The sequence below is a fragment of the Pagrus major genome, chromosome 7 (assembly GCF_040436345.1).
Source record: "Pagrus major chromosome 7, Pma_NU_1.0".
Taxonomy (NCBI): Eukaryota; Metazoa; Chordata; class Actinopteri; order Spariformes; family Sparidae; genus Pagrus; species Pagrus major.
In genome coordinates, this window is record NC_133221.1 from 14,916,346 (window position 1) to 14,933,157 (window position 16,812).

Below are 16,812 nucleotides of genomic sequence, written 5' to 3' on the forward strand. Positions count from 1 at the left end.
CTTGATGCCACTTTATGAACCATCTTAAGAGTGCCACTGACTTTATATAACTTTAATACTGTGCCAGCTACTATAGCAGCACAGAGGCACTGTACTCAGGCCTATCCTCCTCCTCCTCCTTCCTCCTTCCTCCATCCAAAAAGGGGAGAAAGGAGGCTGGCTCGCTAACTTTATGGGCTTGACCCCCCCACCCAGCTCTCAGTCATTTCCTCGGGTTTGGACTGGAGCGAGCACACACAGTGCCCTGACACGGTTCGCAGTGGCACACGTTGGCGGAGGAGCTGCGGTCGGATGTCAGAGGACCCCGGGGAAATACTGCAATAATCTCTAAATGTGATGAAAATATTAGACAAACTTTTTTTTTTTTTGGTTTAAAAAAAAAAAAGTCTCCGGGATAAAATCAGCCGCACAGAGAGAGAAAACACCCTTCAAGCTACAGTTTTTATTTTTTTTTTGGATTTGGAATTAATATCTAATTTCTGTCTATAAGGTAGGGGAGATGAACTTTAGACTGATTTTACTCGTATAAAAAAGAAAAGAATTATAAAGTTTGTCTGACGTCTAGAAACTGTTTAACTGTCGTTACATTGATTTGATATCAACATAATTTAGATTTAAAGTGCCTACAAAACTCTTCTGCTACATCTTGATATGCATTTTCACTTTTTTTTTGCACTTTTCATTTGTTTAACTTTTTCTTTCATTGTTGTCTAGTGTGCAGAATTTGCACCGCGCAGCGACACTTGCATCTCATTTTCTTGTTATTTCTCTGTCACGATTATTATAAGAGGAACATTATCCGTGTCATCGACCTACTTAACGCGACCTGTTTCATCCTCCGGCGCATCTGATGCTGGAACCTCTCGATCAGCTCTTTACTCCGGACTCGCACTAGATGGCGCAACGAGTCTCTGAACACTGCTCGGTGGAAGCTATCATTACTGGATGAGATTATAATTAAGCAAAAACTTTTCTCTCCACTCACTTTATTCTCTAATTAATGCACCTTTATGCTCTCACCGGGCTGTAAGTGCAGCAGGGTATGTGTAGCAGCTCTTTGAAGAGTCCCTGCAGCATCATTTAGGGAGAATAATTATAGTGAAACGTGCCAATCAAGTCAACCTCCTCTGGTACACACAGCCCTCTGCTGCCCTCAAATCCAGCCTCTGCACACACACATGGTGCTCAGATTGAAAAGTGTTGAGAGAGATGTTGCCTGAGGAATGTATTTGGTAGGATGATTGCTACGCCTTTCATCGCTGTGTTTTTGTCACATAATGTGACGCAGACAAACATATAGTTTTAATGGAAGGACTTTTTTCCCCTCATCTGTGTACGTCTCCAATAATTCTTAGCTGTCAGTGTATTTAACTAGGTCACCTTTAAAGGAAGGCGTCTGTGGAGTCAATGGTCGGCCAAGCTGATGCTCCAAATCCGTCTGTTTCCTTCCTGTCAATTAGCCAACCTGTGGGTTGACCACTCTGCACCTGCTCGCTAATCAAGTCTGTCTGTCCATCCACCTGTCTGTGTCAGCATTGTGTAAATCACAATTTTCTCTAACTTCCCCTGCAGCTTCATGTTTCCCGGGCAGAGTTCAGGTCTGAGGCCAAATCAGTGGTTACATTTTGAATTAAAGGCAGGGTTCAGCTTGAGCTCTGGAAATGTTTCATTTTCCATGTTTTCACAGTCAAATGTGCTGATTGTTCCCTTTTGGTGTTTGAAAAAGCAGCCATTGTTTACAGTCTCTATTCATAGCCCACTTATGAACTGTGGGATACGCCACATTCTTTGATTGAGGCTCATCTGCCCACAGGCACGGACCCTCAGGTCTTTTGTCTCTGATTCTGCCCTTCTTTGTTGTCCTGCATTGCTTTTTCTCTCTGTTCCTCTCTGGTTAGGCCTCGTCTCTGCAGCGTTGAGCAGCTTGCCACCACATCCAAGCTTGGCGGCAACAGAGAAGCTGCCAAACAGTTCCTTTTTTTAGGGATAGCAGTCACCAAATTACAGCCGCTGGGGCAGTTAACTCCACCCGAAACGCTCCTACCGGACCCGCCTAGCACTAACTTGTACTGTCTGAAAAGTACATGAAATTGGGTTGTGTGTTTTGTGTGTGTGTGTGTGTGTGTGTGTGTACCTGTCTGTCTGTGTGTGGAGGGAAGGAGACAGGGAATAAGGAAATGAGGGAGGCCAGCCAAATGACCACATCATTTTGGAGGTGGACTTCAGATTTTGAGACCAAAATTTATGGTTTACATACCATTCGTGTGTGTACATGTGAGTGTGTGTTTGGGCCACAAGCAAACATTTGTGTGGGTTTTCCATTTGTGATTTTTTGAGGTGTCAGTTTATTGAGCTTGGCTCCTGCTCAGAATACCATGATGGTTTGGGGGGGGGGGGGGGGGGGAATACAAAACTTCTATTGAAACAAACGAATATCCTGGAGCAACGCCCTTCAAATTAGATTTATTGTCTGCAACACAACACTGAACGTGTCAGATATTTTATGCTCCGTCAGCACTGCGATCATGTCGAGCTGCCATGTGAAGTTAATTGACACTGAGTGTTGACGTGGCGGAAGCCAGTACACCAGCGTTGTGGCGCCAGCTGGCACCTTTGGTAAGCTGCCTTCCCCACCTTAACTCTGCTCACATGACTGCAGACACAATCAAAGGAGTGCCCCTTAATGTGGACACAATGATAAAATGTGACTATAGTGTGAGGCTGCACGGATCTCCAGCTCTGAGGTTTCATTCTGGTGTCAAAGGGTTCAACGTCTGCTTAAGAGACAGACAGGAACACATAAAACGTGTGGTGATAAAAGGAGTTGTGTGATGGTATAATTTCATGATTTTACAGTCGTAGAAATTAAAACTTTCTCTGTGGGGAAAAGGTGGAAGCAACTCATATGAGCCAAGAGAAAACGGAGCTTGTGTGCACGAGTGGGTGGGAGGTATCACTGCGGTCATGGGAGACCAAACACTCCGAGAAGATGATTATTCTTGGCACCACGGAGAGCATATAGCTTAAATATATGTTTGTTTAGGTTGACGAGGGCAAAGGCCGCCTGGTGGGAACTCACATCAGAGTAATTGCGGTGGATGTGATGGCTGACATGTGCCCACCACTTGATGGATTGTGCGTATAGGAAATGTAAAGCTAATCTCAGACACCGAGTGTGGGAAACTCAAACAGCTGATGCACTCGTAGTGGTGGATCCCTGAAAGCACCATCTAACCCAGATGGTGCTTTCAGGGACAACTCAGCGTTTTATTATCAGTTGACATTAATCCATCCCTGTACCCTGTCTCATGTCTTTTTTCTCTGTTGCTCTTTTTCCCTCCTTAAGCCTGTTTTCCCCTTTTAAATCCAGGAGTAAACCACTGGAATTCACATCTTCATTCAAGTGTCTGTCTTCTGGTGCCTGTTGTAACAGCTTCAACCACTTTTGGATATGCCTGTGTGTGTGTGTGTGTGTGTGAAGAGACAGAGATTCACACTAGGCATGAGCCGACACACCTTCCACACAGACGGGGAATTTCCTCCTCTTTCCTCTCTTCTTTGTTCTCGATCGAAGGAAAGTAATCGTCGCTGCGGAGAGGATGGAAGCTAGACTGTATGGCCAAAAGTATGCGGACACCTGAGCATTAAATTCAAATGTAATTGTTTGAGCATCTCATTTAAAAAGCCATGGATGTCAGTCTGCTGCCATAACAGCTTCCACTCTTTTGGGAGAGAATCTAGCAAGACTTTTTAAAACTGGCTGCAGGGATTTGTTCCCATTTCAAGAACGTTAATGGGGTCAGACACTGATGCTGTGTGACGATTCCTGGATCGCAGCTGACGTCAGACGCTTCAGTATTATGATATCTGTCTATTTGAACTAAGAGGTGTATAAACAGCTCCAGACTAAAAAGAATGCATTTTTACACGGGTGTCCACATACTTTCAGCCACATAGTGCAGCTGCAAACTCTCACACATCCTTCTCGCCTACGCTGGTACACAACTCCTACTCTTTCTTTCTTTCCTTCTTTCTTTCTCTCCATCTGACCCCCCCCCTTACACCCCGCAGTGCCTCAGAGACAAACACAGTGCTCGAGACGAGAATAGCTGCCCATCCATCCATCCATTAAACCGCTCTTGGCCTTTTGGATGGGAGGAGAGGCCGAGGCAATAACAATTAAAATTGAAGCCTTGGGTTTTGTTTTCCTCGCAGACCGGATGTTTGACGGCTCGCGGCATAACTGCAGGGAGAGGAGAGGGATTCATACGTGCACACAGCAGGGCCAGATAAAAGTGGTTATTACAGCCAGAGAGGCTGCGTGATTGTGGGATGTAGTTTAGTCTTAACGTCATGTTGTGTTTATAGTAGTCTTACACGTCAGGATGATAGACTGTTCTTGTTCCGGTCTCCCCTTTTTTCTTCTCATCTATCATCCCCAACGCCTCTGCCTGCAAATCTCCATCCACTACCACGTCTCGACAAATCATCGGTTGGACGGATGAAAAATGGCTCCACAGATGAGAGCATGGGTGCCTTATTTTTAGATTTACGATATATAGCGTCGCTCTTATATGTTCCATAATGTTGCAGAGCACAAGTGCCGAAATTGTAGGCGTCTGAGGGTGTCTTCTGTGTACGTCCCATCTTTTGAGTGTTGCGTGTCATTGTGTGATGCTGACTATATATGCCCTCGCTGTGTCCTTTTGGCTGCATTCTTCTGGCCAAGCCAAGGCCAGTGGTGTTTTTTTCTTTTTCTGCAAAATGGTATAATTTGGCAGCTATTTTTATTGCATGGAGCAGACTACAGGGGCCAGTTATTCATGCTTCCAGACCAGGTCCATATCAAGCACAGGCTCTTTGTTTCACTGATTTTAATCTGGCGAAATAATACTTTTATTCCCTTGAATCTAGCTGAAACACTCAACAGTTGCAGTGGATTGCATAAGCAACTTAAACCACCTAAAAATGGATCCTTTTCTCATGAACAGTCCCCAAAGATTGGAGGTTATGAGAAGTCAGCAAGTGTTGAATTGATGTGTTGTAAAATCATCACCCACACGCTGCGATGTGTGTACTCTGACCACATTCTTCTTTGTGGGGTGTTTTTGTTGAGGCTCTACTTTTATAATTTAAAAGATCAGTATCAGTTTAGAGAGCATTTTTTTTCATGAAGCGTGGAATGAGAAGCATTTCCCCCCAACATTAAAAAGCCCTCAGAACCAAACTCACAAGCTTTATTATTGCAGCCTCCCTTTTAAGCCTTTCAAAGTTGAAAAAACTGAACAGTCAGTGCTGCTAAAAGTAGTCCAGGACATTAGGTCAAACAGGCAGGACGTGTGTTTAAATGGTTTCACATTAAGAAGAATGGGATTGAGACAAATTACTGTTTCAAGTTCGGGGATGTCGAAAGTTCTGACACATTTGAACAAATACTCTCAAAAACTCTGTCCAAAGTTTCACTCAAAGAAATTCGGTGGAAATGCTCTTCCTTGTTTTTAGTCTCTCTGTTTACCTTCACTCCCATTCATTACTGTTATCCCTCCCTCTCCCACCCTCTGCTCTTTAATTTGATCCATCTCTTGGTTCACAATAATGCTGACAACCAAACTTTGCATCCTGCTTCCAAAGAACATTAGATCATGTTGTGACAGGATCCTAAAACTTCCCTGGAAAGCCAACTTGCATGCTAACCACTGGCATCAAGACTTCGCAGCTGTAGGATTACGGAGCCGGGGATCAGAGGAGGAATTAACACGACGGGGTTAGAGATTATCGGGTTTTAGGTCACCCAAGGGTCCAGTGAAGGACTAGGCTTCACTTCACAGGATTAGCTTCAGGTTAGAGGTCACAGCTTCCTTGTCTGAGGATCAATTGGCCTGGTAATAATTTGTTTTTCTAGGCATTAGATCTTAGGTTGAGTGGGAGGGGCCGGCTGCTGAAGTGTTGGTTAGGTCAGTGCAGACGGGATAAAGGAAGGAAACAAACACGCATGTGCTTGCATGTCTGGTGACCTCAATTTGCAGTGTGTGTGTGTGTGTGTGTGTGTGTTTGCAGCTATGACATCATGGAGTCTGTGTTTCATGACATGAGGCTCACACACATGTACATGCACACAGACAAACTTGCACACCCAGTTTCCTCTCGAAATGAATGTCGGCTTTGTTTGACCGCTCGGCTGCAGGAATAAAGTTTTCCATCGCTGAGGTGATGTCCTGCAGACTGTATCTGATTGGCCGGTGAGAGGAGACTTGCCCTCCAGGGAATGGATTCGGTGTGCAGGAAGCAGACAGTGGCACTTCGTCAGTGTGGTTTAAGTGACTTTCTTTCCCAGAGTCGACTCCTGGCAAGTTTCCCCGGGGGAATGAGTGCATTTCTCCTCACCAGCCTGCACCTCCTGGTCTGCCTGTGAGGTGTGGTGTAAACACTGGGGCTTTGTAATTAAGGACAAGCAGACCATTTCATAATACTTCAATGTCCATTTATCGCTCACCATCACCCATAGCTATTAATTTAATGCCCTCGTGCACATGGTTGGATTAACCTGTGCAAAGGTTTGTTATTGGGCTCCTGGTGACGGCCCTCACAGTGTGCACACACACACCCGCTGTCGCTCACACGTTGCCAGTGCATTCAGCAGACTATACATGGCAGCATTATTATTTGCCCCTGAAACCAAACAGTACTTCTATGCTGGATTAAGATGGTGCCAGGTTTTTTGTGCAGTCGTCAGTCTGCGTGGATATTTGGAATAAACACAACTTGATTTAGGAATGTGTGCCACGTAAGCACAATATGACAATAAAGCTCTGAAAACTAGATTTCAGTTTTGTATTCATAACTATAATAACAAATTTACAATTAATTAAATTACAAGTATCAACTGATACACAGTAGGTGTGGGCACTGGTGGATTGGTGGCTCCCATGTTAAAAATGGATAATAATTGATATAAACAGGCTGGAAACACCTTTTAGCATCATGCAATTCAATTCAACAGCACCACAAACTAGGACAGCTCCAAAAAAGAATCAACACCTCTTTAAAAAACATAATCTAATGTTTTCATCACTGTCCATTAGTTGGTTGGTTAGTCAACAGGATTTACACAAAAACTACTGAACAGTACCATTAACTTTTGGTTTGGATCCAGATAAAGGGACGGATCCAGGAATTTTCTCACTTTCTTTAACATTGCGAGATTACAGGGCGTTTTTCTACATTTTTGCTAATTTCTCAGGGAATAATACATAAGTCTTCATCAGGTGTTTTCAGACGGCTGGTATCAAGTCAGGACAATTTGATGCAGATCCTAGTGGTGAGCTTAAATTATGGTTAAGCAGAAATGGGTGGTTGAAATTTTACAGGGCTACCGAGGTTGATATTAGATTAGGCTTGTTTGAATTAAATGGGACTGCAGGGCGTCGGCTCTGAGTGCCATTCTAATTTTGAATGCAGTATTTATTGTAGGGCTGCATTACTTCTGGATTGTTATAACCTATAAACTGCCTGCAGAGTGTATATATATTGATGTACAATAAAAGTGACACTGCTCTCCTTCCTCTTTGTGTTTCCCCATGTGTCCTCTTAGTTAAAGATGCTGCCCCATTGCTCCCTCCTGCTGCTGCTGTGCGTGGTCCGGCTGCTCTCCCCCTCCTCGGCCCTGCCCTTCGAGCAGAGAGGCTTCTGGGATTTCGCCATGGACAGCATGGACAGCATGGACAGCATGATGACGATGATGAGGGATGAGGAAGAAGGCTCGGCCGTAGAGGAGATCCTCCCCCCTGACATACCCATGTGCCCCTTCGGCTGCCACTGTCAGCTCCGGGTCGTCCAGTGCTCTGACCTCGGTCAGTGAGAGTGTGTGAAACAACAGAGATGCATGTCTGGGATGCTTGGTCATCATTTCAGAGTGTGTGTGTGTGCGTGTGTCCATGTGTGTGTGAGCAAGACCCACTCCAGCCTTGCATGACTATCATAGCTTCAGAGACTAAAGCCCCCCTTTGGTGTATTATATAAGGGAGGAATTTCTTCCTTGGAGATAATGCTGGTGTATTTTGACAAGGAAAGGCATGTCTTTGAGGGATTTTGTGTTCCAGACTTTGTGTGTAGATACTGGGTGGGAAAGGAAGACAGGGATGGTGTGAGCAGAAAAAGGAGAAAAGACTGGGACAAGAGGAGGAAGACAAAATAAGACGGAGAAAGACACAGTAGTCGACATAAAAAAGGGAAAAACTTTGATGGGAGGAGATGAAAAGTTTACAATTTCCTAACTGTCTTTAAGGAGCTGTTTCATGTTGTTTTTCGGGATGTAGACGGGATGTTTAAAGGAAAGCCAAAACAGGAGGAAGGGAGGATGGAGGGTTGGTTTTAAGGGATTTAAAGATGGAGGAGAGGTTAAAAGGAAAGGATGATAAAAGACATAGAAGTTGTGTTTATGTGTACACTTGAAGAGGTTTTGAATGAAAAAAAAAGGACGCGAGGATGATGAATATTTACAGTTATGAGTTCCAGGAGACAAATACACACATAGAGGAAAGGATACAAAAATATTTAGCCATTTCTCGATCTTAAAATATGATTTCCATGATGCTTTTACAGTCTGACTTAATTTTAGTCATGTTTCCATATAAGCACATGCTACAATTTCCCAACTGTGGATATAATAAGTGCACTCTGTTCTTCCTGTGTCTATTCTTACGGGAAGCTGCATGCACTCGTATTTGTGGATATAAAGATTCCTCACTTTATACTGGCTATATAACTCTAATAAGCTGTCTGTCTTTAGACATAATGGTTTTGCCGAATCATCATTTTACAAGCTCTATGTATTTACTGTCCCCAGTCTCTCTCTGCAGCGAGTAAATGTGGAAGCGTATAATTTCCGAGATGTCAAGTGCTTATTTAGAGCAGATGTATTTTGGCGATGGCGTCTGTCTCCTCTCAGTGTGCATCCCGGCATGATGTCGGGTATTTGTGTTCAGGGGCGCTGGGGTTTAGGAGGGTGCTAGTTTTGTCAGTTTGTGGTAAGGGCTTTGAGATTTGTGGCAGATGCGGGTGAGGTGCTGTGGTTTGGAGGGTTTAGAGGGTTAAGAGATTCAGTTAATCACGGTGTTGGCAAAAGTTTTTCTCAGGTCTGTTTATTGTGTCTGACACAGGCGTACGAATGAGAAGGTTTCCGAGAGCTGCAGGTGTTGACTGGAAGGTGAATATTTCCTACCACATGAATCCGCCTGGAAACATTCTGCACTTGTAGAGTCATATTTCTCTCACAGCAGCTGTAATAGCTTTATTATGTTTGAGAGAAGTAAATCATAGAGGCTGAGTTTGGTTTAAAACTTAATCTTGATCTTTCATCCACAACTTTAATGAATTGATCTGTGCTCCCTGGAGGCAAAAGGCTCATTTTCTTGGATGAGGCTACACCATGAAGTTTCTCTTCTCTCTCAGCACTGCGAGGACGTGGTTTGAGCAGAATGTCAGAGGGAGCTGCTCAGGGCTTGATCCTGTGTGGTGACACAGGAGGGTGTGGTGCAGTACAACCAAAGCCATATATCTAAACTTAACTCTAGATGGACAGCTCTGGGTAGAGTCCTGTGGGTCAGATGTGGTTGGTGGCAAACTGGATCCCAGTGGGACAGCTGGCGCTTTCTCACCAGCGAGTCTGGTTGCATCATGGTCGTGGTCCAGATGAGGTTGGGCCTGGTCGGGATTCGCTTACAGTGGGCTGTCTGCGCCGCTGACCACATCTGATACACCCGTCCACGTGGCTCTGTGATGTGGTCTTGTTAATGAGCACTGGTTGCTGTGTTTGTGCGTGTGCTGAGTCATTTTTCCAGAGACATCCCTTTGTGGAATTATGCAGGTGTATTTCTTAATGCTGACCAATTGATGCAACCAGTGGTGGAAACTAACTCAGTACAGTATTTGTACTTTATTTAAGTATTTCCATTTTCTGATACTTTTCGGATATTTCACTGTTCACAAGCAATTAAATGATTTTAAATTAAATTAAAATGACCAATAGAATGTGAAGAAATAAGAAATATCTACTGAAGATAGCATGCTAACCAGCTAGCCCTGGCCCGCCATGGTCATGGACCTATTACTACTGGACACAGCCTTGCTCAATGGCGCATGAAGCCAAAAGTGTGCACTACAGACTTCCCGCTAACCTACCCGGCTAACTTCTGGTATAGCGCCCGGCTAATTTGAATGGGAATAAAATAATGTAGTCGTGCGGCTCTTCTTGACTTTCCAAATGTTATTGGACCGAATGGCTCATGTTATGATAGTGAAACGAGTCATTTCTCGGGGGTTGTGAAAATGTATCCACCGTTTTACAGATGTTTCTTTCACAATATTAGCTTATGGGAAAAAGTCTTCTTGGGATGCAGTGCACCATGTAACGATGTAATTACATGGTTTGGCCACTACGAAAACTGGCTTCAAAGCCTGGCGCTCCTCCTGCGGGCTTGGTCACGGTCCAACACTCCCTTGCTGCTCCCAGTCCAAACTGCTAGCTGCAAAGCTTAGTGAGCTAACTACCTAATGGCAGCTACAGTTAGCACAGGTTACTCTTGTGATTTGCTGCCCCCTATGGGTTTGGAGGATGAATTTGACAGGCAGCCAATTCTTGCATATTGTACCTTTAAGCAAATGTAAAGGTTTATAAACATCAGCTGCAACTTTAAAATGATCATCCACATTCATATGTTCAACTTCATTAACAATCTCCAAAGTACTGTAAACAGTAATGTCAACTTTGCAACAATAATGCGTAATTAAATTTATAAAGCAATTCATTTTTTGTTACAGGGAAAAAACTCTCACCTAAGTTTATTTAACTATAAATTTACTATTTATTAATGATGGTTATCATAGTGTTTTTTTCTTCACTACATTTATTTTTACAACATCAGTTACTAGTTACTTTCCAGATTAAGTTTAATTCTACAAAATATAATCAACAGATAAATTATAATATTATTAAATCAATGGCCAATACACCTGATATATAATAGACATTATTTTGAAATGGGCAATTGTGTATACTGAGTACTTTTACCTTTTTATGCTCACACTTAAAATACTTTTACTTGAGTAAAAGTGTATTTCTACACTGTGGTAATAACAAAATCAAGAAAAAACTCCTGCACACTGTTCACTTCACTTGCAATTAAGTTTAATGACAACATTTCGGTACTCAGACCTTCATCAGGTTCTCTCATAACCATCAAACAACCTGATGAAGGTCTGAGTACCGAAATGTTGTCATTAAACTTAATTGCAAGTGAAGTGAACAGTGTGCAGGAGTTTTTTCCTGATTTTGTCGGCGCTTGGTCTTCTCCTACGCACCTGTCGATCCACAGGTGTGCAAAGGCTGTACTCCGTGAATCTTTCTACACTGTGGTATTGAAAATTTTAATTAAGAATAACATCCACTTGTTGCACCCTATTCTTGCCCTTTTTAATGTGTTGCTCGGTAATCAACACGTATAAACAACAGTAATCATAACAGCTTTTGGCAAACCTGTCACTGCGTGTGTGTCACGAAGAAGCTGAAATTAAGACACGTGCATTCCCACATGGAATGACAGCTGCACCGCTTACACATTAACACACAGCTTGTATAATTTCTCACTTTGTATGTGTCAGGGTTGTGCCCTCTCTTTTATTTGATGTGTGATTTTTTGATTTAAGTCGCATCCTTTGTGACTTCTGTCAAATGGAAACCAGATGGAAAACATCTGCTGTCCCCATCTGGCGTGAGGGGAACACACGTTTTTGTGTGTTTGAGAGAGTGTATATGTGTGTGTGTGTGTCGTTGTCAGTGACAAACGAGTAATGTTATGACGTCTCTGGGTGACCTCCATGATTGTGTCTGTGTCCACCTCTCATTAAAATAATAGTCGAGGTGGCCCAAAGTGCTCATTTGCGATTGTGTGGGTGTGATTGGGTGAATTTTTAGGCCTGAAGGAGGTTTTAAATCACACAGTGACTATTTATTTTCCAAGGTCTATGTCTGACTAAGACATCCTAAGAGCTCGCCCATTGAAAACAAACTGGTTTTTTGGGTGTTGGTTCAAAGTCATCCATGGAAGCATTTAATGGAGTGTGAGTCCCCTCTGTGTTTTTACTGGTCTTGTCCTCAGGTCTGACCGAGGTGCCAAAGAATATTCCTCGGGACACCAAGTTCCTGGACCTGCAGAACAACCGCATCACTGAGCTCAAAGAGAACGACTTCGCAGGACTCACTAACTTATACGTAAGAGACGCACACGGTCCGGTCACATTCATAATGTCCCTCTCAGCATTAGATCAGCACCTCTCAAGGATGTGTAATCGACTCAGCTCAGCTTGTGTTGGCCTCAGTGGTGTGAAATGTCATTATGACCCTCCGTTTCCTCAGAGATTTAGGGGTTCATTTCCTTTCTTTTTCGCCCTCCGCCGCCCTTTGCTCTGAGAGCTTTAATTGTATTAAAGTTGGAGCCCGAGGCCAAATGGGAGTATCCACGCTCACATCCTTGCCTCTCTGAGCAGAAAGGATTTGCTCACTCCTGACCTGCTTTCGAGAGCGCTGACCAAAAGCAATATTAAGTCTGGCAGTGTAGAAAACTCCAGACATGACATTGCACAATAACATCTCTATTAAGGTCTGTTTACCTCAGCCTACATCTGTCTCCATCTCCCAGCCAGCGCAGGTGGGAGACAGTCTGTTGGATGATGGACTGCTGTTCACACATTCAGCAGAGACAGAGGATGCAAACACGAACTCTTGTGCACACTTGTAAATTATTTTAGCCTTCTTTTTATTTTCCGCCTGTCTGGGTGATGTTTTCACACAAATCAAATGAAGTGGCTGTTGACTTTTGCCTCTCCGTTATTACTTTTTTTTATAGGGTCTGTCTCTAAGGAATAACCATATTTCCAAAGTCCACCCCAGAGCATTCGTGCCTCTGAAGCACATGCAGAAGCTCTACTTCTCCAAGAATCTGCTGACCACCATCCCCAAGAACCTGCCAGCTTCTCTGGTTGAGATGAGGATCCATGAGAACCGCATCAAGAAGGTGGCAGCTGGAGCCTTCGCAGGACTGAGCAACATGAACTGCATAGGTCAGAATTTCTGATGACTTTAACAAATTTAGGCTATATTCGGAGGTTCCCACCACTGTCTGACATTGGCAGTGGACTTTGAAGATTAAAGAGACTGTATTTTATTTCATGCCACAAATATTCTCTTCATTTCGCAGAAATGGGAGCAAACCCCATCCATAACAGTGGTTTTGAGCCTGGAGCCTTCAAGGGACTGAAACTGAATTTCCTGCGTATATCGGAGGCCAAACTGACCGGGGTGCCAAAAGGTAACAGCTCATCTGTGTGACTCACATATTTAAACATTCACACAGACATAACACAGGCTGTCTTTAAGGCAATAATATCTTAGAACACTGATACTACTGTGACATCTGGATGATAAAGATGAAGCCAGCAGCTAATAAGCTTCACACAAATGTTAGACACAAGAGGAAACAGGTGGCCTTGCTCAGAACCTCTAAAATCCATTAACATGATATATCTTATTTGTTTAATCCTTACAATGGTGTCTTCTCTGGTTGCCTGGCAACAACATAGTGACCACATGGCTCCAGGAGGTCACCATCCCCGGCAAAGAAATAATCTGCCACGCAACTGCCTACATAACCACATTTTTTTCAACAAAATCAAATCTCACACTAAAGTAAAGCCTTACAAGTTTGGTGTCTGCCTTTCAGATCTCCCAGAGAGTCTCCATGAGCTTCACCTGGACCACAACGAGATCCAGGCTGTGGAACTGGAGGACCTGAGCCGCTACAAAAACCTGTACAGGTATCTGTCGCACTTCGGCATCACACTCTTTTCCAACCACAACTAATTCCTTCCTCCCTGTGGGATTTGCTTGCATACCTGTTCTTGAGAGATACATGCCCAGCCGGCAGTGCCCCTCAGGGGTAATAATATGAACTACATTGACATGCTACTAAAAAGTGGCAGGATAACCGGTTTTAGCCAGTTCATGCTTATGAGGGATTTCCCACTATAATCAAAATAGCAGTTTCTCTCCCTCATCTATCATAAGGTGAACACTTTCTAACAAGTACCTTAAAGGGACACTTCAGCCCCAAATCAAAAATACTATCATACTGGTGTGAGTTTTGGAGATATTGGATTTAGAGATTTCTGACTTCCCTGTAATATAAAATGGAACTAGATGGCACTTGGCCTGCCAAAATATACATTTGCAAAACTCAACAGTCTCTTTCCCAAAAATCATGAGCCGGTTATAGAGCCGGACCTATTTGTGAGCAGTTTAATGTAACTATTTTCTTTCCGTATCACTGAACCACGCCTACATCGGGGTGTAAACATTAATCATTTGCTCAGCTTTAACGTTATCTTGCTTAGTTAGCTCAGTTAGCTAGCCTCTTATCCATTAGTAGATGCATGTTTTCGTCTCAAAACAAGGTCTGTGGATTATCCTGGGTGCCATCTATTTCCATTGTATTTCAAGAGAATGTCAACATCTGTAAAACTTAGCAACTCACACTCATCACACAATCTAGATGGATAAATCGCACCACAGACAAGAGGAAAAATATGTATTGTTATTTTGGGGTGAACTGTCCCTTTAAGCTGGTTTCTTTAGCAGGCCTTCTCAAAAGCACAGGCTTTCTCTTCTACTCCTTTCTTATATTACACTTCTGTAATGTAATGTGTTTTTTTATGGTCACAGGAGTATAAGGCTGATGTGGCCCTAATTCTCACCTGGCTTAGTACCTCCGCCTTGCACTGATATTTATCAGGGAATTTGCAGCTACTCATGCTCACACTCGTCAAACAGTTAAGCTAAATGTACCTTGCAGTGGCCTAATTTCTCCCAATTTCACATTTCTCCTTCTTGTCTCACTTTTTCCAGGCTGGGCCTTGGCTATAACCATATCCGTAACATAGAGAACGGCAGTCTGTCCTACCTCCCCAGACTCAGAGAGCTACATCTGGAGAACAACCGCCTCACCCGTGTCCCCAGAGGCCTCCCAGATATGAAATACCTCCAGGTGAGTCTCACATGCATAGATTTTGTTTCACACGATGCTCGACTCAACCTCTACGTCACCGCTCTGCTTTCTAGGTGGTGTACCTTCATTCCAACAACATCAACCAGGTGGCTGTGGATGACTTCTGCCCTCGGGGATTCGGGATGAAGAGGGCCTTCTATAACGGCATCAGCCTGTTTGCTAACCCTGTCAACTACTGGGAGGTGCAGCCTGCCACGTTCCGCTGCGTCAGTGACCGGCTGGCCATTCAGTTTGGCAATTATAAAAAGTAAAGATGCTGAGAGGCGGAGACAGAGAGGGGAAGGGGATGGAGGAGGAGCAGATAATTTAAATAATGAAAGAAACCTGAGAAACAGAGGGAGGGGAGTTCATATTTGAGATGATTATTATTATAATTACTATTGTTGTTTTCTGAGAGATGAGAACTGATGAGTTTGAAAGAGAAGTGAAAAATCCAAACACATAACTTGAAGGGAGTGGAAAGCAAAGTTTTTCTGCATTTTTGAATTTAAGGTTTTGAAGGTTTTGCCATCAGAAATGGATGAAACAGAGGAGACTCTCTGAGAAGAATGTTTTCCCCCGGCCTAAATCGATGAAAAATGAAAACTTGTGAAGCATTTCATTCCATGTTTTGTACACAATAGTTCTTATTGTGATAGAAGTCATTTTTCTTTTATTAACATTTTTAAGATTACGAGTTAAGAAATAGAAAAGCAATGCATTATAGATTTTTAAAAATATACATAAAAGGTGCTCTGTGTGACTTTCTGTGTGTGCTTGATTTGGGAAATATATCACATCGTCCTGTTTCACCGATGCAAAGCCATTTGGCCCTCATTTCTGTGATTAAATTGTACTGTATTCATAAACAAGTAGTCACAGATTTGGGGCTATTTTTTAATCATTTACAGTCACAAAAACCATCGTACGCAAAAAGTAGAAACTTAAATTCAAGTTAACCAGTTGAAAAACATTTTTGTACATATCATGGCAATAAGTACATTCTAAAATTCCCTCCGCCAATGCAAAACATTATTTTCTTATTGATCTGAGGTAACTGAACCACGAGCCTGCCTGTGCAAGGAGTCTATTCTGTGCCTTTACTAATATTATGCTGTCTGTATGATACTTTAATACAGTATTCCTTGAGGGGACACTGTAGTGGGGGTTTGCCCCAGTTAGAGAAAACACACATCCGCTTTGCTTTGAGACAATGAAGGCAGTGTGTTTACATAGTGCTACAAACAATAGTAGTGTTAATGCATTGTTTTGCACAGTTTTTCTGTTATGCTTTATCTGCTTCAGGGTTGTATTTAGGTTGGTAGACCTATGTGGAACTACTCTGGCCATAAGTATTCTGTCTCTGTTCTGTTTCTGTTCTGTAATCTGACAAGCTATACTGCTGCATGTGAATAAAGACATTTTTAGCCTGCTGCATAAAGCCAGAGAACAACTGATGCCCCTGGGTTGGATGCTGTGTGAATAATAAAGAAGAAATATCACTTTGTGTAGAGAAAGTTTGAGTCCACACTTTATAATGTACAATTTATAATACAAACACATACAGCAAGATGGAATGACGGGAAATTAGGTTTAGGAGGTGATATTGTGGACAGGATGTCATCAGGTCCTTAAGATGTCTTAAATTTAAATCTACTGATACTGGCCCGAAGTCATGAAATTGTCGTGGATTTGAATCCATTATTTTAAATTAATG

General features: G+C 42.9%; 1 protein-coding gene across 1 annotated transcript; it reads left to right on the forward strand.

Annotated features, from left to right (window-relative positions):
• Window positions 1-207: 207 nt before the first annotated feature.
• On the forward strand, window positions 208-16,597 carry bgnb (biglycan b). Its single transcript, XM_073470736.1, has 8 exons — window positions 208-490; window positions 7,592-7,850; window positions 12,156-12,268; window positions 12,903-13,116; window positions 13,254-13,364; window positions 13,776-13,869; window positions 14,957-15,095; window positions 15,170-16,597. Exons 2-8 carry the CDS (start codon window positions 7,598-7,600, stop codon window positions 15,365-15,367), a joined length of 1,122 nt encoding a protein of 373 aa, XP_073326837.1. The 5' UTR covers window positions 208-490; window positions 7,592-7,597; the 3' UTR covers window positions 15,368-16,597.
• The last annotated feature ends 215 nt before the right edge of the window (window positions 16,598-16,812 follow it).